This window comes from Eschrichtius robustus, chromosome 16 (assembly GCF_028021215.1).
Source record: "Eschrichtius robustus isolate mEscRob2 chromosome 16, mEscRob2.pri, whole genome shotgun sequence".
NCBI classification, from domain to species: Eukaryota; Metazoa; Chordata; class Mammalia; order Artiodactyla; family Eschrichtiidae; genus Eschrichtius; species Eschrichtius robustus.
The window spans coordinates 15,750,471-15,771,029 of NC_090839.1; the positions used below are offsets into that span (position 1 = coordinate 15,750,471).

At 44.4% G+C, this 20,559-nt stretch overlaps 1 protein-coding gene across 2 annotated transcripts in view; it reads right to left on the reverse strand.

The window, feature by feature from the left end:
- Positions 1–3,801: 3,801 nt before the first annotated feature.
- STK4 (serine/threonine kinase 4) overlaps positions 3,802–20,559 on the reverse strand; it is a 94,311-nt gene continuing 77,553 nt past the window's right edge. For both annotated transcript variants that reach the window (XM_068565814.1, XM_068565815.1), the window contains one exon: positions 3,802–7,856. In XM_068565814.1, coding sequence (XP_068421915.1) covers positions 7,698–7,856 — 159 coding nt within the window. In that variant the 3' untranslated portion in view covers positions 3,802–7,697. The remainder of the gene's footprint in view (positions 7,857–20,559) is intronic.

The following is a 20,559-nucleotide window of genomic DNA, read 5'->3' on the forward strand; positions in this document are numbered from 1 at the left end:
CACATGTCCGTGGCACACTACAGTTGACAAAGTGATTTCACATCCTTTATCTCATATATTTTTCACAACAACCCTGCAAGACAACAGCAACAATAATAAAATAGTATGATCATTTTTGAGCAGATTCAGGAAACTGTAGCCCATAGTCACTCAAAAAAGTAGTGAATTTTAAAAAAAAGCGGTGAATCAGGGATTCAAACTCGGGCTTCCTAATACTGCACTGTCCTCACTGGGCAGCACACCCCACCGTCATCACTTTGTCTGGCAAACTTAGCTCCCCAGGCACTGCTGAAGGAAGTGACTGTGAAATGTGGGTCCTGTTTTAAATTTCTTCTCTCCTCGGGCTCTGGACACAGCCCTTGGGTGCCGGCTGGGACGGTCCTTGATGACGACCAGCCCTCCTATTTCAGGCCAGCCAGACCCTGTGCCTGAGTGTGGAAAGAGTTCTCCAGAAAGTTTAATAAGCTGAGAAGCTAACCTTATAAGGCAGGAGCCTTTGAGATGACAGGGACAGCGTCTTTCGGAATCATGGCTGCTAGAAACGAGGAGAAGGACAAGGGCAGATGTTGACTAGTTCTTCACCTTGTTCCAAAGGACTGGGTTCAGAACCCTCAGGAAGGTCATGCATTCAGGAGGAGGCACTGTGTACACCTTACTCTTGGAGTCATACCTGGGTTCAGATATGGGCCTTCCTACTTCCCAGCTGCATGACCTTGGCTGGGATCTGTTGATCTCCAAGAAGCCCATCTCAGGGCCAACTTCCAACCTCCAACAGGGCTGGTACCCAAAGCCCTCGCCCACCTCCTTGGATTGGTAAGGAATCTTTCAGTTACAAGTGACAGAAACCCAACAAGGTGGCTTAAGTACCAGGGGATCTGGAGGTTCAGCTGAGGTCACCAACACTTCTCTCCTGCTCTGCTTTCCTGTGCTGGCTTCATTCTCAGGCGGGAGGTATGAAAATTATTTGAATATGATGGGAGACTATGAACGTTACTATGAGCATGGTGCAGAGGAAAGAATATGGGCCCTGAGGTCAGAGAGACTTAGACTCGAATCTCTGCTACTAAGGAGCTGTGTGATCTTGGCTGGATTTCTTTGCCTCTGTGAGCCCGTTTCTTCACTTGTCTTGAAGTAATAGACACCTACATCTCAGAGTATTAATATCAAGTTCAAGCAAGATAATATATGTGACAATGCCTGGTGCAATAAATGTTATATATTAGTCCTCAAAAAATGCATAGGAAGGAAAGCTCGGCAGCCCCCATCAGAGCTCTTGTTCTCCGTGGTAAAGCAACTCTGAGCAGAGGGCATTGGGAAAGGAAGTAGTTTGCATGTCCAGAGATCACAAAGCAGACTCACTCTTGTACGTGAGGCCCCAGCCGAGGTCTCAGAATGAACAGTGGGGTCAGGAAACCCGAATGTGAGTCCAGACTCAATATGGCCAACTGTCGGGCCTCAGCTGCATCATGAGTCAAAGCAGGATGCTGGCTGAGACAAATGCTGAGGGCTAGGAGTAGCTACCCCGTACATTTGCACGGGGCTGGGTAGTGCCCCTCTGATGGCCCTCCATCTCATCCCACGGACCACACAGCCCTGCATGCCCTTGTCTCACCTCTCTGACCTCACTGCCACCTACTCTCTCCTTTGTACACTGTTCCAGGCACGGTGGCCATCCTTCCAGCAAGTCAAGCTTTTGTTCTTGCCTCAGGGTCTTTGTTCTTGTTCCCTTAGCTTGGAATTCGTATCATCCATGTCTTCCGCCTAGCTTCCTCCTTCTTGTCATTCATTTCAAAGGTCATCTCTTCAAAGACCTGCCTAGATCCCTCTGTATAGAGCTGCCTCTCCCTACGCTATGTATACATACACACACACACACACACACACACACACACACACACACACTGCTCTCAGTCTCATTACTCTGCTTTGTCTTCTTTATGGTACTTCTTTGAAATGGCCATTTATTTGTTTACATGGTACACAGAATCACTGTGAATATGATAGTAACAAGTCTAAACGGATCTTGGTGTGTTGTCTTGCACTAGTGACTCCAATATTACAGGTGTTTGCTGACGCCACCGATGTAATTTTCTGAAATGGAGACTAACTCTTGGTAAATCTCCAAACAAAAACTTACAAGTGTCTCTCCATTCTACATAGTTCATCCTGGGAAAAAGAATAGTAAAAGCTTGTACAAGGTACTTTGTATCTAGATGTAAATGAGGTTTGGCTTAGCACCAGGTGTTTATAAATGAGTTTCTCACCAACATACGTGTCCAGTTAGACATTTGCATGTGGTGCTGAATGCAGGACAGTTTTTTTTGTCGTGCAGGATTGTCCCAGAACACCTGGCAGGACCTCTAGCATCCCCACCTCTGCCCATTAAATGCTGATAGGTCCCTGTTATCCGTGTCACAACAAAACACTCTCACGCATTTCCAAAATGCTTCCTGGTGGGCAGTACTGCACACTGTGGGAATCACATTATTTAGAGGAAGGGTTTAGTACTATATACCTCAGGGTCTGTGAGAAAAAAATGAAATAACCTAAAAGGCTCTGTATTGTGTCTGGCATATATAAGTGCTTAGTAAACATGAATTTACTTCATCTCTTTCCCTTATTCTGGCCATAAGTTCTCACTCTGACCAAGAGGGAACATCTACCATCAAGCCTGGCAACATGAAGGAAGATATGCTGAATATTTCAGGGAGTGAGTGAGAACATTAGGCAATAGGAAGCAGACATCACCCCCACTCCCAGAAAAGCTGGCAGAATAGCATGACGGTTATACAAATAGATTGTGGAACTATTATATGAAATACTGTAGAGCAATTTGACTCAAGACCTAAACTTAGTTTTCAGTGTAACTTTGCTCCCTCCCAGCTGTGGAGTAAATTTTTAAGACTAAGAGAACCCAGGCTCAGGCTAGGGAATTGTTTCTGGATAAGGATGGGCAGGACCCAACCGATCCCCTCTGAATGCTGGGCAGTGCCTGGCCTGGCTTCATCAACGACAGAGATGAAGGATTCCAAGGTGATCCTATGTCCAGACTCTCACACCAGACCCTTTGTATAGGCTGGTCCCTCTGCCCAGGATGCCTCCTCTCCCTCACTTCCCACCCCTTCTTCACCTGGTCGTCTCTTCCTCATTTTTAAAGTTCAGGATGTATTACCTCCTCCAGAAAAGCTTCCTTGGACATCCTAGCAGAACCGATTGTTGCTCCCTCCTGTGTCCACAGGTTGTGTACTTTCTTCTACCATAGTGTTTCCAATGTTGTATGCTTGTGGGCTGAACCGACTCCCCAGGTGGCCTGCAAGAGCTGTGTCTAGTTCATCTTTAAATCCCTGACAACCAGCTCAGTGCCTGGCACACAGTAGGTGTCCAACAAAAGTTTACTTCCTATGCCACCTACTTCTCCCCTGGCTTTGGATTCCAGAATAAACACACCACAGAGTCGATGTCACAAAGGTTCATAATACCATCATCCAGGCTATAGATGGAGGCTCTCATTTTTAAAAAGAGGATAGACTCTGATCCAAATGACAGTTTATTTTAAACAAAGGTGACAAGGTGGAGGAAGGAGGAAGGAGAAAGAACAACAATTCTAACATAAAAGCACATAGGAAGCATCTCAATTTTTTTTTAAAAAAGGCAGTGGAGGAAGCTATGTCTCATACATATACAAACTGCTGACCTCGATTGGTTATTTACATCCAAACTTTATAAAATAGCATTTCAAGTCAGCTCTTAAGCCAGTGTTATTAGTTTTTGTTACAAAAAGTTAAAGCTACAAACTTCACATTTTTAAGTTGTACATCTGCAACAGCATTTAAACTCTTTTTTTTTTTTTCCAAGTTGGTCTGAGTGCAAGCTGGTAGAAGAGATTTTCTTTTTCCAAACACAAAAAAGAACATGGATTCCAAATACAATGACTATAATCCTGATGAAAATACAGACATAGTGCTTAAGAAAGGATGGGGTGAGAGGATGTGGGCTGGGCAGGAACAATTTTCCAGTAAAAAAGGAGCTGCAATCTTTAGAGGCAACATGGTATGCTAGAAAGGGCCCTGGAATAAGGATCAGAAGACCTGGATTTGAATTCTGGCTCTGCCATATTCTAGCTACTTGACCTTGAGCAACAGACCTTACCTCTCTTGAGCCTCAGTTTCCTTATCTGTAAAATGAGGACAGTAATACCTGTATCACCCAGAGCCATTAAGTTTTCAAAGATAAAGGGTTATTCAGATCATCTACTTCTTCTTGAGTGAGCTATGGTACGTACTTTGTATCTTTCAAGGAATTTGTCCATTTTATTTAAGTTGTTGAATTTATTAGCATAAAGTTATTCATAAAGTTGTTATTAGCCTTTTAATATCTGTAGGATCTGTAATGATGTCACCTCTCTCATTCCTCATATTGGTAAGCACAACTGAATTTTAAATGGTATAATAATACATCTCTGGCAGCAGGTGCTAAATAAATTTTTCCTGGATCAGAACCTACAGTCTGGAGAAGTCAAGGCTATAGTTCTTAAGTTGCTTTGGAGTACTGGGTCTGTCTGTGTGTCCGTCTATCTATCTATTTAACCACGTATCCATCAAGCCAAACATTCATCCACCAATCCATCCGTCCATCCAATTGGTGGTTGGGAGAAGGGACAAGGAAAAAGAAAAATGGAAATTTGCTTCAAAATTACTGATGAGGAAGCAATAAAGATATTCCTGGAGAATCTGAGATTTTTAAAAGACACAGTTAGGTCTGGGTCATTGTTTCCTAGGAGAGAACAAGTGAGAGGCCCAGAGTCCCCTGGAAGCTTGAGTCACAAATGCTCAAGCAATGACTGACACTCAGGGCTCAACGGAAGCCAGCTGACCTATCTTGAATTTAGTATTCAAGGAAAAAAATGACTAGGATTTGCTTCTCTGCCCTCCTGTCACAAGAAAACAAACACACCTCGTCAGGAAATCCATCTCATCCAAAAAAAACTAACTTTTGGCCAAAGGGCTCTGCCTAGCTAGACTGGAAAGCAATGTACTTTGTTGGACCAGCATGCTGGATGCACACATGCTTGAAACAAAATAAACCTCAGATCGAGATTCATCACCCAAGAATATTTATGGGGGAAAACCAAACCTTCTTTTACTTGGCTCTAGCTTAGGAAGGGAGAAGAATGGGCATTCCCTTCCTGTCTGGCCAAGTGCAAAATCCTTTAAAAGAAAGAGAGAGAAAGAGAGAGAGACTGAGGCAGGACTGTTAATCAGCGCAGCAGATGGTGTAGGAAAATCCATGCTCCATACTTTGGGTTTTAAAACTCACTTGGCCGTCAGACTTGACTACTAATTCAGTGGTTTCCCAACCTGAGACTGCCAGCTAGAGATTTTTAGTCTGTGCAAGAAAAGTGGTCATTTCATTTTTACAAAGACTTGTTGGATAAACAGGGATTCAATATCCTGTGATAAACCATAATGGAAAAGAATGTGAAAAAGAATGTATATATATATATGTATAACTGAATCACTTTGCTGTACAGCAGAAATTAACACATCGTAAATCAACTATACTTGAATAAAATTTTAAAAAAATAAAAAAAGACGACTTGTGACTTTCCCTTTCCCTGTAAATACTGGTCCCACATGGTGAGGCTATGAATCCGGATTCTACCACTTACTACCTGCACTACCTTGAGAAAGAACTTTTTTCTCTCTGAACCTGTTTCCTCATCTATGAAATAGAGATAAAGTACATAATTCACAGAGTTACTGGGAAGTTTGGAGCTGCCACAAAGAGCCTACCTACCTAGCGCAGTGCCTGGCGTATAATGAGTGGTCATGATCGTTAGCTGCCGTTTATTATTGTAGCGGGATCCTCGAATTGTCCTCTGTTGTCTGTACCTGCCACAAGGCTGCTTAGCTGGCCAAGCCCTGCAGACCGACAACAGCCTCTTGCATTTTAAAAAACTTGCTGTAATTGTAAAGAACAGAATCCGGCCACAGAAAAGGAACATTCCCTGACTCTCCACTGATCCCCAGGTTCGGGTAGCAAAAGCAATAATGGAATCAAATTACAGTATCCTTAGGTGCAACCTAGTCAAAGCTCCCCTATCTGAGGGGAAGAGGTACTAGAAAACAAAAAGACAGTTGTCTTTCCCAACTGTCTGCTCTTGGCTGTGTGACTAAGTGACATGTGGCCTTGAGCCAAGGCTCCAGAGGGATGGCTCAGTGCTGTCTGTTGCAAAGCCCTCTGATCTGCTTTAGGCCCTACATCTGCCCGCGTGATGCCTGTCTGCTGCCCGGCAGATGCTGTGGAGCTCACGGAATGGCTGAAATGGAACGATCTGGCACTCCCCTTGGGAATCTCTTCACAGCCAGTCGCCTACCGAAGTGACAAAGCAAGAGCAAGTTTCCATTAGCAGGATTCCCTGAAACAACTTCACCAAAACTGACACAAGTGTCTTCCCTCCAAGAAGGGGCTGCTTGGTTCAGTGAAGCAGGAGTGAGAAGCCCCAAAGTCCAATTCCAGCTCTTACTTTAATTTGCTTTGTGATTTGGGCCATGTCACTTCTCCTCTCTAAGCCTCTGTTAGACCAGATGATGTCTATGGTCCCTTCCAGCTCTGGCATTTTACGGGTCTGGATTGAGTCTCCTGGAGAACAAATCTTAGTCTGATATTCATTTACCCTTTCCAGACCCCGCAGCAGTAAAATGAAAAAGAAAACAGTCCCATGTTTGAATGTGGGTCTCAAAAGCAATGCCCTCTACCCCTGTCTGTAAGGAATGTGGAGCAAAACGGCACGTGTGTAATCTTCACGTGGATGATGAGAACTTCAAAAACATTTTCCCTTTTGCAGACTGAACACAGCTCCACTTTGCTAGGAGTTCCTGGCAGGCCTGTCCCCTTGCTGGATCACGTCTCCTCTTAAGGCACTGGGCAGTGTCTTTGCTGTGACTCTAGGCATTTGGGAGAGTAGAGATGGATGAAAGGCGTTGAAACTGCAAAGGCCAGTCTTGCAAGGAGCATGCCAGGCTTCTCCTGGGACTCAGAAAGTAAACACCAGTGCTCAAGGCTTTCCCTTGGGCATCACTGATAGCTCCAGAAGCCAGGCATGGCCTGCACAAGGCTGAAAGCGTGGTAAAGGAACCGGCCCCAACCTAATCTGTCAGTGCAGCCCTGCAAAAGGGTGGGGTTGGCTCCAGGGGGTGGAGCGCCCCCAACAGTCTCCTGGTGTTCTCTGCCCTCGTGTCCCATAGTACCATAATCTTACAGAAAAGAGGCAACTGTTTAAAACTGTACCTATACAGAGATGCCACCACGCCATGTGGGGCATCTAGTTATAATTTATATATATATGCATATTTATATATATATTTTAAAGTCTTCCAGAAAGAACCACTGAAAGCTACTGGGAGAAGAAAAACAAAAGACAATGGGACACTTTCCCAGCTCTCACTCAACTAGGAGTCTCTGTTTCTGGGGTTGAAAACTCTGAGTTTCAAAGCGCCCACATGAATCCTCTGAAATGATATAACTACCCAGTTTAAATACACACATCAGGGCGGCGCGCTGACCGGCACGGCAGCCCTGGCCACTGGCGCACGTTCCTGAGTTCACAGAGGGGCTGGAGAGATGATGGAGGCAGCTGGAGGGGCGAGCGAGCCAGAGTTCACCGTCGGCCTGGGGCCCCGCCGGCCTGGCCTCCCTCAGAAGTTTTGCTGCCGCCGCTTCTTGGCCTCAATGGCATCAAGGATGGGCTGCCGCTTCGACTGGTACTTCTGCCGGATCTCTTCAATCTCCTGCTCCATCATGGGGTCCAGGGCCAAGAGCCTCTTCTGAAGGTCCTCCACTGTCCAACTCTTCAGCTACAAGAGAGGTAGAAAGTATAGTCATGACAAGGTCCAGGTCAGTGGCTTTTTGAGACAACTTATCCCGGGAAGAGTTCTTTTTTTTTTTGGCCGTGCCATGCGACTTGTGGGATCTTACTTCCCTGATCAGGGATTGAACCCATGCCCTCGGCAGTGAGAGTGCAGAGTCCTAACCACTAGACCGTGAGGAATTCCCCTGGGAAGAGTTCTAAGTGCTAATCTCTTTGATTTACTGTTCCTTGACCAGGAACTTAATGAATGAGACTTTCATCTCCCCTCTCTTGTAAATTAATTACATGGATTCATTGTTAGGGCACTAAAATAACAGTAACTTGGTATATACAGCATAATGACTGCCTCCTGGCTCTCATCCTACCCGTGACATGGGCATCCGCACGGTGGCCATGTCTCCCTCGGGACCCTACACCAGGGAGGACAGATGCTCGCTGAGGATCAGGTGCTCTCCCCGGCCCCCGTCTCCCCGCACCCCAGTGTCTTGGCACTGTCATCCTAGTCATCGCTAGCATATACTGGGGGCACCACTCTACGTGAGCACTTTATATGGATGATCTTCGTAAGTGTCTTGGGAATACAGACACAAGCCCTTTGTGGGGGTGGTGGGACGGGGGGCTAGTTGGAGAAGCCCGGAAACTTCTGAGATGAAGTTTCCGTCATGCAGAAAGGAAAAAGAGGGCCTGATATCTAAGTTAATAATAAAGGCAAGCACTTACACAATGCTCTCCATGCGCCAGACACTAAGTGCTTGACGTACATTATACATCAATTAATTTAATCCTCATGACAATCCTGTGATTTCAGTATATTATTATCCCTATGTCACAGATGAACAAGCCAAGGAAGAGGGTGGCTCAGTGATTTGCCCAGTGTCTCCTGGCTAAGAAGGGGCAGAGTCAAGATTCAAACCCAGAGGCCCTGCTCTTAACCAGCATCGGGGGCAGGCAGACTCGCAAAAGCACAGGTTTGAGAACCAACTCAACCTGTGTTGGAAACGTGGTTCTGCCTCTGCAGATGCTGTGAGACTCACGCCAGGGACCAATCTCTCCAGGGCTTCCTCATCTACAGAAGTGGGACCACAGGGCCTCATCGTGTTTGTTATAAGAATTAAATGAGACCGTGGCTGTCGGGTGGTCGGCACAGCGCCTGGTGTCCTGTGCGCTTAAAGATGGCAATGAGTGTGACAACACACAATCTTGGCTACAGCCCAGGGGGGCGCCATCTTCCACCTGTGTCTGCAGCTGTCAGGCAAGTGGCCTCGTGGCCATTGCTGTATGTGTGGAGTGTTCACTGCATCTGAGCGAGGCCAGGAATGAATGCCGACATTCTCCACAGCAGGTGGTGAGAAATTCCGTGAGCTCACAGCCAGTGCAACAGGCACCGTGTTTCAGGAACTCAAAAGGCTCACTCAAGTCTCGCAGGAGATTTATAGAATCACTGGCTCCCTCAGCCCCTTCCTGAGGCCTCACCAGGGAAAGGGTATCGAAAGGTGAGTGAAGGAGCCTCTTTCTGTCCCCCCCTTCCCTTTAGAGGGAAGCGCTGCAGTGGCCTCCCTAGAAATGGCTTAGTGACCTGTCACCACAGGAATGGCCCTTGGTCCGCTTCAGGGAGGTGGTCTGAGAAGTGAGAAAAGCCTCACAGTTCAAGACGGAAGGTTCTTTGTAATGTGAGAAGGGAAAGACTTGAGAGGGTGTGGAAGTGCTGGAAAGTCGGGCTGAAAAAATCCATCTCGCCTTCCAGCCTGTGTGGTTTTACACCATCCTGGAGGCTGGTGTTCTTGGTGCAGGGACACCCCGGAGGGTGATGCTTGCCTAGTCGTTAGCTTTTTCGATTCCTGCTCCAAAGAGAGGACACCCCAAACCTAATACTGGATGTAATTGGTGGTTAAGGACAGATCCTAACTGCACTGGCTATGTAACCTTGGACAAATAACTTGCCCTCTTTGAGCCTCACTTTTCTCCTCTGGAAAATAGACAATCCCAGTTCCTCCACCCTTGGGGTGAAAAGAGAATTGGACGAGTTCATAATAGGTGTGGCGCTCTTAGTGCAGGGCGTCATGTCGTATGTATTTGGTGGACAGTAAACATGCCATAAATGGTAGCTATCACTGTTGTTATTAGTAACCGTTATTGTTGTTGCTGTTATCAATATTATCGTTATTATTAATATTATTGGGAAGTCTCTAATTAATCTCTCATCAATAAGCTGTTCCTGTAACCTCAGATCCAAACCAGAGTCAAAGGAGTGAAAAAGAAAATATTCTACTCTATTTTGGGTTAACAATGCCTAAGGGCTGGCACTTTCCCACAATGCCCGTTAACGTCTACACAGTTTAACAAAATAGTTTTCATCCAACCATTCATCAAATATTCACCGAGTACCTACTATAGGCCAGGCACTGTGCACTGAAGGCACATAGGATCCTTCCGTGGAAAGAAAAACAAAAAGCTCCCCAAATCATTGCCCTTACGAAGCTTACATTTTAGTGAGGTGAGACAGACATATGACAATTAACACAGTAAATTAGTAAATGACTCTTAGGTGTTACAGAAAAGAAAAAAATACACTGAAGGAAGGCGAGTTGGGAATTGGGACGGGAGGCTTGCTTCTGATCCGTCCATTTGGATAAAGACTCAACTGCAAGACGAAGAAGTGAAAGTCGGTGTAACTGCACTGACTTGCCAACTTGTCCTGCCACTTCAGGACACCACCTCCTCCCTAGGCCTCAGTTTCCCCACTTGTAAGAGAGGGCTGCCTAGATGATCTCTAAGGTCTTTTGAAACTCAGTGGTTCTCAAAGTACGAGCCATGGATCACCTGCATCAGAATCACTTGTTGAAAATACAGACTCCTGAGCCCCCAGCCAGAGCTGCTTGATCAGGCTCCCAGGAGAGGAGGCGCAGGACTTCAGATGCTAAAGAAGCTATTCAGGCGTTTCTTCTTTTTTTAATTATTAGCACCTTTTAAAATTATTATTTATTTATTTATTTTGGCTGTGTTGGGTCTTCGTTTCTGTGCAAGGGCTTTCTCTAGTTGCGGCAAGCGGGGGCCACTCTCCATCGCGGTGCGCGGGCCTCTCACTATCGCGGCCTCTCTTGTTGCGGAGCACAGGCTCCAGACACGCAGGCTCAGCAGTTGTGGCTCACGGGCCTATCTCCTCCGCGGCATGTGGGATCTTCCCAGACCAGGGCTCGAAGCCGTGTCCCCTGCGTTAGCAGGCAGACCCTCAACCACTGCGCCACCAGGGAAGCCCTCAGGCGTTTCTTATAAGCCCTCAATTTGATAAGCGTGATCCTACACTTTCTTTCTCGTTTTCCTGGCAGTGAAATTCTCACAAAGTAATCGCTGCCTGTCTCGGGTCAAGGCTTCTTCTAGGTTTCCAATTTCTCTGCAGCTCTTTTGCCCTTGATTCTAATCTGGGGGCAACAACAAGAACCCTGGCTTTATCTCAGCCGCCTTCAGACTAATTTACTTGCCCTAAGGCCCTTGGGGCTTAAGTTACACCCGACCTATTAGAACACAGCCAGCCAGTCACACCATCCAGATATGGATTTTTATGAAAACAAGCTCAGAGAATGGTTTTTTGGCGCCAAGTGTAGCATTTCACCTTCCTGGTCCTTGGTGGCATAAATAAATTTCAAATGTATATCCTGCAGTAAAATAGCTGTGGTTCTACAGTTTGCTGCAGCCAGCATCCTGATGGAGAGTAAATGCTCATACCAGCCACAGAGGTAGCTTGAGTGGTTTTCACTAGCTAAAGGGAATATCACCATTGAGTATCTCACCTAAACCCTGGGACTGAAACATCCTCTCTACACTGATTCCCACAATTCCATCTCTAGACCAGAATTCTCCTCTGAACTCCAGACTCACACACCCTGATCAGATACTACTGGCTACCTCCGTCCCTTAACACATCCAAACTAAAACTCTTGCGTCCCATCCTCCCTCATCCCCAAACCTCTTCTCCTTACCCCCCGGTCTTCCCCATCTCAGGAATGGTACCCCCATCCTCCCAGGTGCTCAAAATCATCCCCGATTTTCCCCTTTCTGTCACCACCCCCTTTCCCACATACAGTCCTTCGATCTAGTCTCTGAAATACTGGTATAACTCAAATCCAACCACTTTCTTCATCTCTGCCTCCAAGCCCTCAATTCAGGCCACCATCATCTCCCAGCAACAAACAAAAATACAGAAATGAGCCGCCCTTATGTTGCCTACTGCATTTAGAATAAAATCCAGCAACTCACCAGGGGCTACAATGGCCCTACATCTCTGGCCTATCGTCCCCTCCGACTTCATGACCGCTGTTGCTCAGGACCCTCTAGCTATGCTTTATTTCAGATCGTCAGACAGGCCCCACTTTTCTGGCCTCAAGGGCTATGCAGTTAATGATCCTCCTGCCTGGATGGCTTGTGGCCAGTTCTTCCTTATCCTTTTGGCCTTAGCTCAGAATGTGAACTCCTCAGAGAACTCAAGCAAGCCCTCTCCTGCAAGCAAGCAAGCCCGTCTTATCTAGAAAGGCTGCTGGAGGAGCAGCTGGGTTTAGGGGGAGAGCAGTGGCTTTGAGTCAGATGGCCCCGGTTCCACGGGTGCCCTGCCTTTGGGAGCTAGATGGCCCTGGGCAAGTCTTTAATGTGTGCCGCACCTGCCTGCTTTCTCAATGGAGGACAACAGCATTTCACCTACAAGGGAAGTTGTGAGGCTTAGAGGTGTTGGTAAAGTATAAAACATAGCGCCCCATGAGCAGAAAGAAAGTAGATAAATGGAAGCTGCCACCTTAAGTCCTTTTTTGGAAAATGGAGGAAATAGGTGAGTAATATAAATAGTAGCTGCTGCTGTAAGAACTGAGCTTGATGAGCTCACAGCGTGGTGCAGGACACACACCCCACTCACAGGGGCGTCTCTAGTGAACTCTGTGTTAGAAACCCCGAATCAGATGGACCTGGCTTGTTTCTTCTGGGCCAGACGACAGCAAAGTCCTTAGATTGCCGGCATTAGGACGGAGCCAGAAGTGATTTCTGATGGGAAGTGATTTCTTCTCAAATGGCCTTAGCAACCCTGAGATTCTGAATGACGGCGTGTCAATGTCAGTTGCACAAGTGGCCTAGAGAACAACCGAGAAGATCTGGCTGGTGTTTCATCACAAGCAACAAGTTATAGAAATTACACTGACAGTGAGCCCATCTTGAATCAGCAGGGTCAAGCTAAACTGAGCACATTAGAACATACAGGAGAGTTTCATCCTGCCTTGGCAACGAGGCTCATGGTGAACAAACAATCCAAGGTATAGGATTTAGACCTATTTCAAAGTCCTGCTCCTCTGCTGCCAGAAACTCTCACCTCAGAAGACTATCATGAGAATGGTGTCATGATATGTCCCTAAAAAAAAATTCAAACATGTCATCCCTTCGGGACAGGTAAGTCAGGCTGATACCCTGTCACAGGTGATGTTTTATTTCAGCCAAGAACGAGGAAAGAACACACCTTTGGAATTTAGCAAGATGACAAGGAAGCTTGATAGAGGCTAAACGTCGGATGAAACTACCAGCAGGCCACCCCATTCCTTTACCACCCGTCACTAGAAGGTTAGCAAAAGTGCAACAGAGAAAACATATAAAGGTCAGGCAAAAGGCATCTAAGACATGGATTTAGTTCCACCAAAGATACGTTCCCTTTCTTGATGTGACCTTATCTTTATCTAGGGGTGGATTCAAGATTGGGGAGAGGTGACTCCAGTAAGATAAGACTCTCTGGTGATGCAGTCACCTCGCAGCAGCTGAGTGAGAAGATAGCCAAGCAGAAAAGCAAGGACGCTGACATCCAAATCACAGCTGGTGTGGATTAAGTAAGCACTAGATTATTCAATTTCAAAAGACCTTGCTCCTTAAGTAAGCCTTGTGAGAATTTTAATGAGACATTTCCTCTGATTCAAATTGTGGTCATGCCAAATCATGTTTCCATCAGTCTCTTATAAACTCTTCCTCATGCTTCTCCAATAAGGAAGAAAAGTGGCAAAACTGTTATCAGTGAATTATTACTTCAATCCCATTCTGAGCTTATGATGACTTCAAATCAATACATGGAACGGTTACCAGAATTCCAATCAAAGCAAACATGACTGCACGTGTATAAAATATTTACCAAGATGACTGGAATGAAATGCAGACTTTAAGCATAGGTAAAACAAAGACATCTGGCTTCAAGCAGGCACGGTGATATAATGACAAGAGCTCTGACAGGGGTCAGAAGATTGGCCTCAGACAACCTGAAGACTGTATCCAGACAGCCCCCTACCCAGAGAGGGTTCAGTATGAATCGTGTGTGTATGTGTGTGTGTTGTGTGTGTGTCTGCGTGCGTATGAAGGATGTAATTTGATAAATGGTATAAACAAAAAGACAAAAAGCAAAAGGGTTTTTTTCTTTAAATAATGGGGTTTTACTATAATATGAAAAATAGGGAATTCCTTGGTGGTCCAATGGTTAGGACTCTGAGCTTTCACTGCCGAGGGTGTGGGTTCAATCCCTGGTCGGGGAGCTAAGATCCCACAAGTGGTGCAGCAAAAGAAAGAGAGAGAGAGGGAAAGAGAGAGAGAAGGAGAGAGACAGAGAAAGAGAGAGAGAGAAAGAGAGTGAGAGAGAGAGAAAGAGAGGAGAGGAGGGAAGGAGAGAAAAGAAAGAAAGAAAAAGAAAGAAAGGGAGGGAGGGAGGAAGGAAGGAAGGAAGGAAGGAAGGGAGGAAGGGAGGGAGAGGGGGAGGAAGAAGGAAAGGAAGGGGACTCCCCTGGTGGCGCAGTGGTTAAGAATCCGCCTGCCAATGCAGGGGACACAGGTTCGAGCCCTGATCCGGGAAGATCCCACATGCCTCGGAGCAACTAGGCCCATGCGCCACAACTATTGAGCCTGTGCTCTAGAGCCCGCGAGCCACAACTACTGAGCTCACGCGCCACAACTATTGAAGCCCGCGCACCTACAGCCCATGCTCTGCAACAAGAGAAGCCACCGCCATGAGAAGCCCGCGCACCACAACGAAGAGTAGCCCCCGCTCACCGCAACTAGAGAAAGCCTGCGCGCAGCAATGAAGACCCAACGCAGCCATAAATAAATAAATACATAAATAAAACAAAACAAACTCTATGGAGATAAAACATAATCAAAAAAAAGAAGGGAAGGAAGGAAGGGGGAAAGAAAGAATAGTACTTGCATTCTCTTGGTAATTTGTGATTTACTGAAAGTCATCCTTAAACTTCCGTGACAAAATGAATTTTTGAAGAAGTACTTTTACATGCTTAGAATTTACTCCAACTCTGTTCTGGCATGAACTTTTACAGCTTACTCTGAAAATCACAAGGCACCTGCATTTTGTTGTTGTTTCGGTTTGGTTTTGTCTGTGAGTTTTATAATAGCCGTTGGCCAAAGGTAGTCAAGTCTTGACCAAACCCAGATTTTTCACTGCCAGCATGATTCTGGCTTTCCACAGCAAGAACCCAAAAAGAAATTTCATACCCCAAATATAAAAGAATAATGGATCTCAAGAGGCATTGCATTGCTAATATTTAACATTGTATCTTTAATTATAAAGATGCAGTGAGTACCGGCTCTGTGTCAGACACCTGTGCTTGGCCTGAACTGGGCAGGAGTAGGGACGATTGAGGACTGTGGCCAAGTTAGGGTGTGTATGGCACAGAAAGGGTATGGCAGGGTCCTTTCACACTAGAAGTAGAAATAAACGAGGTAGATAAGTCATGAAACCAAGCTACAGTATGAGGCATTACTGAGTAAGTGCCCAGTGACTGCTAATTAGAGCTCCTCTGAATTGAGTGCTATGTGCTAGGTAGGCATTGTGCTCAGCACTTTACATGCATCATCTCATGTAACCCTCAGAAGAGTCCACGAAATAAGCAGTGGTATCCATCTTACAGAGATGGAAACTGAGACTTAGAGAGATACAGGAATTGTTCCCCACCCCAGAGCCAGCAAATGTAAGTGGCTGGGTTAGGATGTGAGCTCTTGCATGTCTGAGTGCAAAGCCAAGCCAACTCTGTGTCAAGGCAACATGTACTACAGTTGAGAGAAGGAAGAATCCCTGTGGTCAGAGTCTCTGAGAGAAAGAGCTTGCCTTTTTATATATTTATAGTGCAAAGAAGGGGTACTCACTCTAATTCAGGGAAAGTCTGAATTGTAGAATTTTCAAAAATGAAATGCAAATCTTGTTATTGCAAGTAACTATCACATATGAGGTACAGGGAGCTAATAAAATTAGGTTAAGTAAATGAAAGGATTTACGAGTTCACTTATCAATATTACTAATAGCTACTCAAAATTCCTCTGGGTGCCATGGCTTTTCATGCCTCCATGCTTCTGCAGAACAGAATCTCCCTGTCTTCGGATTAGGAGATGCCCATCCAACCCTGCAGCCCAGCTCAAGCTCCCACTCTTCTCTCTCCCCAACTCCCTTTTCCTTTTACTGAAGTGGGAGCTATTTAAGAGTAGGAACTACCTCTAATATATTTTCAGAGAGTCAGGACAGCAGAAAACAGTTCTCAATGAATATTTAATAAAGAAATAGATCCTTCAGTCTTGAAGCCTTTGCTTGAAAACGATACTGATTTTTTATTGGCTTCCCTCAATTACTACTAAGACACCGGGCTTTTCGGAAGCTTTGAAAATATGTAATCAATAAATAAGCCTAAGAGCATAATATAAGTGTGTTAAGTAAGGTTATGTCAGTTACTCCAAACTGACTCATGCATGCCCAAATCAAAATAGCTCATCCAGTGTAATGACTGCAATAAAGTTACAAGGGAAAATGGACAGGAAAATCCACGCTGGTCTTGATTGCTGATGATTGCTCTTTAAGAAAAATTCTATTTTAAGAGTAGCTCTAAATTGGTTTATAGATTTCACACTTAAGGAAGACAGACTATGAGAGGAAAATTTTCAGGAAGTTAGCAAACACATAGCCTCCTAGAATAATTAAACGTCCTAAAATAACTGTCAATGTCTAAAGGAGGCAAAGTAGAAGAACAGAGCTGAATATGATGCTCCTGATATTTGAAAGCACTAAAGGGAGACATCAACAGTATCATCGTTCTTGCGGGACATTAATCTTTCAGAGGATATGAAAACCTAAAACACCAACTGCGCCAAGCTGCTGTTTTAATGTAGCTGGATAATTCAGGAAAAGGGCTAGCTGATCACACAAGAATCCCTATAAGTTGTGCCTTTGCACACTTTCTTGGGCTGGAAATTTCCAAGCTAACAAAAAGTCCAGGCTCTTTTCTCTCTTATCTTACCAAATAAGAAGAAGCCCAAAGAATCCCCAGCAAAATCTGAAGGCTGAAATACAAATTAATCTCACTTTATTTAATAAAGGTAGTATTAAAAGGTATCTTCAAACATAAATAGGATCCAGTCTAAATACACTAAAAGAACAAAATGTTTACAGAAAACTAGTCAAAAAGGAAAGTACAAACTCTCTGAGTAATGAACAGCACTCAATTTCTGGAAAGCATATAAAACCTCTATTAAGTCTTACTGCTGGGCACTCCCATGTAATGAAGGGTCAGAGATTTACAACCTAAGTACCCCCAAGAGAAATATTCTCACAATATCCTTTGAGAAAAAAAAAATTCTGCAGCAAAAGCAGGTAAGTTCTATCTGCAAGGCATGTCAGCACCTTTCTGCAATGGCCATCAAGTTTGGGGACCTAAATTCCTTACAGTATCAAAAAGAAAAAATTAGGTCTAGATAGAGGGGTGTGTGTGTGTGTAAGACTTACTCTGCCCAAACCACAAAACTGCTAAATATGGATTTTTACCATTTTCCTTTTCTTTTTCTGATTTAAGACTTCTGTAAAAAGTCATCTTTTTTTAAGAACTTAAATCAGAAAAATAAAAGCATTAATATGTATGTGCCCTAGATACTTAGAGACAGTCCTTTATTCTTTTCAACCAATGCTTAATCAGTATGGATAATCAAATGTGATTTAATTTATGCCATGGTAATACTTTTCAAATGTGTATCAATTCACAAACCAGAAAACATTCTTTGTAAAGACCATGTGTCCTAGTTTTTTGGTTCAGAAACAATGATCACCGTATTCCTAGCAGTAAGCTCATCCAAGCTCAGAGTTAAAAACACTTAGCTTCTCTGGTATGAAACTGTTCTTTAAAATTTGCATCCTAAATGTTTTCTATAGTGAGCAAGCATCATGAAGAAAGAAACTGTCTTCAACCCGGGGTCTGGCATAAAATTTGGAAACTATAATGACAGGGAGAGGGGAGAAGGGTGATAATAACAGGATGTATATGGTAATATACCATGGGAAGGTATATTTCATGATTAAGATGATGTTTATATCTGTCTATAAACATAGTCTTTGTAAGTTCTAATTTTCTTAAAACCTTTCCCCTCGTGAAATGTCTGACTGTTCATAGCACAAGTATATCTGACCGTTACTAGCACAAGTAGATAGTTAGTACTGCTTTTGACTTGATAGTATTTCTTTGAAAAAGAACAGGGAGAGTGTATCAGTTACCAATTTATTACCTCTCAGCTCTGAGTGCACCCTTCTCTGTGCAATGCTCTGTGATAAACATGCATGTTGAGTGCTTCTCCTTTGAAGTGTATGTGATGTTTTTCTCAGGAGAGGCTGGAGGGACAGTGCAGGGAGGAGGCGGGTGGCCTGAGCGTCCAGCACTGGGGCCAGCAGGGTGGATGTGAGGACAGTTGGTGGAGTGTGGCCCAGCCACGGCCCAGAACCTGGTTCCTGCGTGACCTTGCAGCCTCAGCCTGGTAATAATGTTTCAGCAGTCCTGTCGACGTGGACACCAGAGCTCCCACAAGGTTTGCAGGCTCTGAAGGTCTCCTGGCCCTGCTGGTACCCAGACCCTCAATGCACGTCCATGGCACTGGTTGCTGCTTGCCTGCTCCTTGCCTGCTCCTTGCCTGCACTCCAGAGGGCCATGAATGGTCTGCCCAGAGCCGTTGGGCCAGCTCGGGTCTGGCCAAACCAGCAAACTCCTCTGCTAGGCCACGGGCTGAACCCCACCTTCTCTATTGAGGTCTGAACCCCTGGTAGTTTGTCCTTCCTTGGGGACACTCCGTCAGCCCTAGCGAAGCATAGAGAGTTCCCCTATACTTTACAGCTCCTCTTTTACCATAGGTAATAACTCCTTGTGTTTTTTTTTAAATTTTTATTGGAGGATAGTTGATTTACAATGTTGTGTTAGTTTCAGGTGTACAGCAAAGTGACTCAGTTATACATATACGTATATCCACTCTTTTTTAGGCCATTATAGAGTACTAAGTAGAGTTCCCTGTGCTATACAGTAGGTCCTTATTAGTTATCTATTTTACGTATAGTAGTGTGTATGTGTCAATCCCAATCTCCCAGTTTATCCCTCCCCCCCTTTCCCCCAGTAACCATGTGTGTTTTGTATATCTGTGACTCTATTCTATTTCTGTTTTGTAGATAGGTTCATTTGCACTCTTGTTTTAGATTAATAACTCCTTGTAGTAAACCGCCCCCGTTTAACCTACAGTGTGGTTTGTATCTCCTGACTGGACCCAGACTGCTACAGGGAGACAGGGTGCCGGTGAGGACACACACGAGCACACGCTTTCCCACTCTTGGAAAAACGTCCAAAATGCCAAACCCCGAGGAAAAATTTCAATTTGAAAAATGCCCAGGCAATTTCAAATCCAGAATAGTTGAGAATGTTTATTTACAGCCCAAGTGTAGGATTAAAATACTCTTATTTCCTCCCACTGAAACCTATACTAATGGTGACTAGATAAACAAATTGTGGTTTAGCCATACAATCGAAACTACTCAGCAGTCAAAAGAACAACTCCAGGTACGTGGGACAACACCGAAGAATTGCAGAACAGCACACTAAATGAAAGAACCCTCCACAGAAGATTATGCCCTGAATGACTGACTCCATGCACAAACATCGTAGAAAAGACAAAACTAGCAGAACAAAAAACAGCATGAGGGAACTCTTGGGGGGGGATGGAAATGTTCTATATCCTGATTATGGTTGTGTTTACACAACTGTACACATCCGTCACAACTCAGCAAACTGTACACTAATTTAATCAGCCAATTTTATGGTATATAAATTTAACCTCAATAAACTTGACTTTATAAAGCAAAAACTACATATAAAAAATTGTGGAAGGTAGTTCAAGTAATACTTAAAGGGAATTTTAGAGCCTTACATGCATGGATTAGAAAAGAGAGATGATTTAAAATTATTAAGTTTAATTATCCAATTAGAGAAGGAAAAAACCCAGAATAAACCCAAAGAAAGTAGATAAAGGTCATATAAATTTATGAATTCAAAAGCTAATGCTCAATGGCAAGGATCAATAAAACCAAAAGCTGAATCTTTCAAATGATTAAAAAAAACCAAACCGAAACAAAAACCCAGAAAACTTCTGATAAATTTGATCAAGAAAAAAAAAGAAGAAGCAAACACTAGGAATGAAAACCAAGCTGGAACTACATATTCTACAAATTTTAAAATCCAAAACTTGATGCCAAAAAATTTAAAAACTTATATGCGATCAAGATTTCTAGGGGGGGAAAAACCCTAGATTTACTTGGAATAAAACCCAAAAGACGATGGACTAAGAAGTTTGGACCACAAGGATAAAGGAAAAAATGTATACTTAAC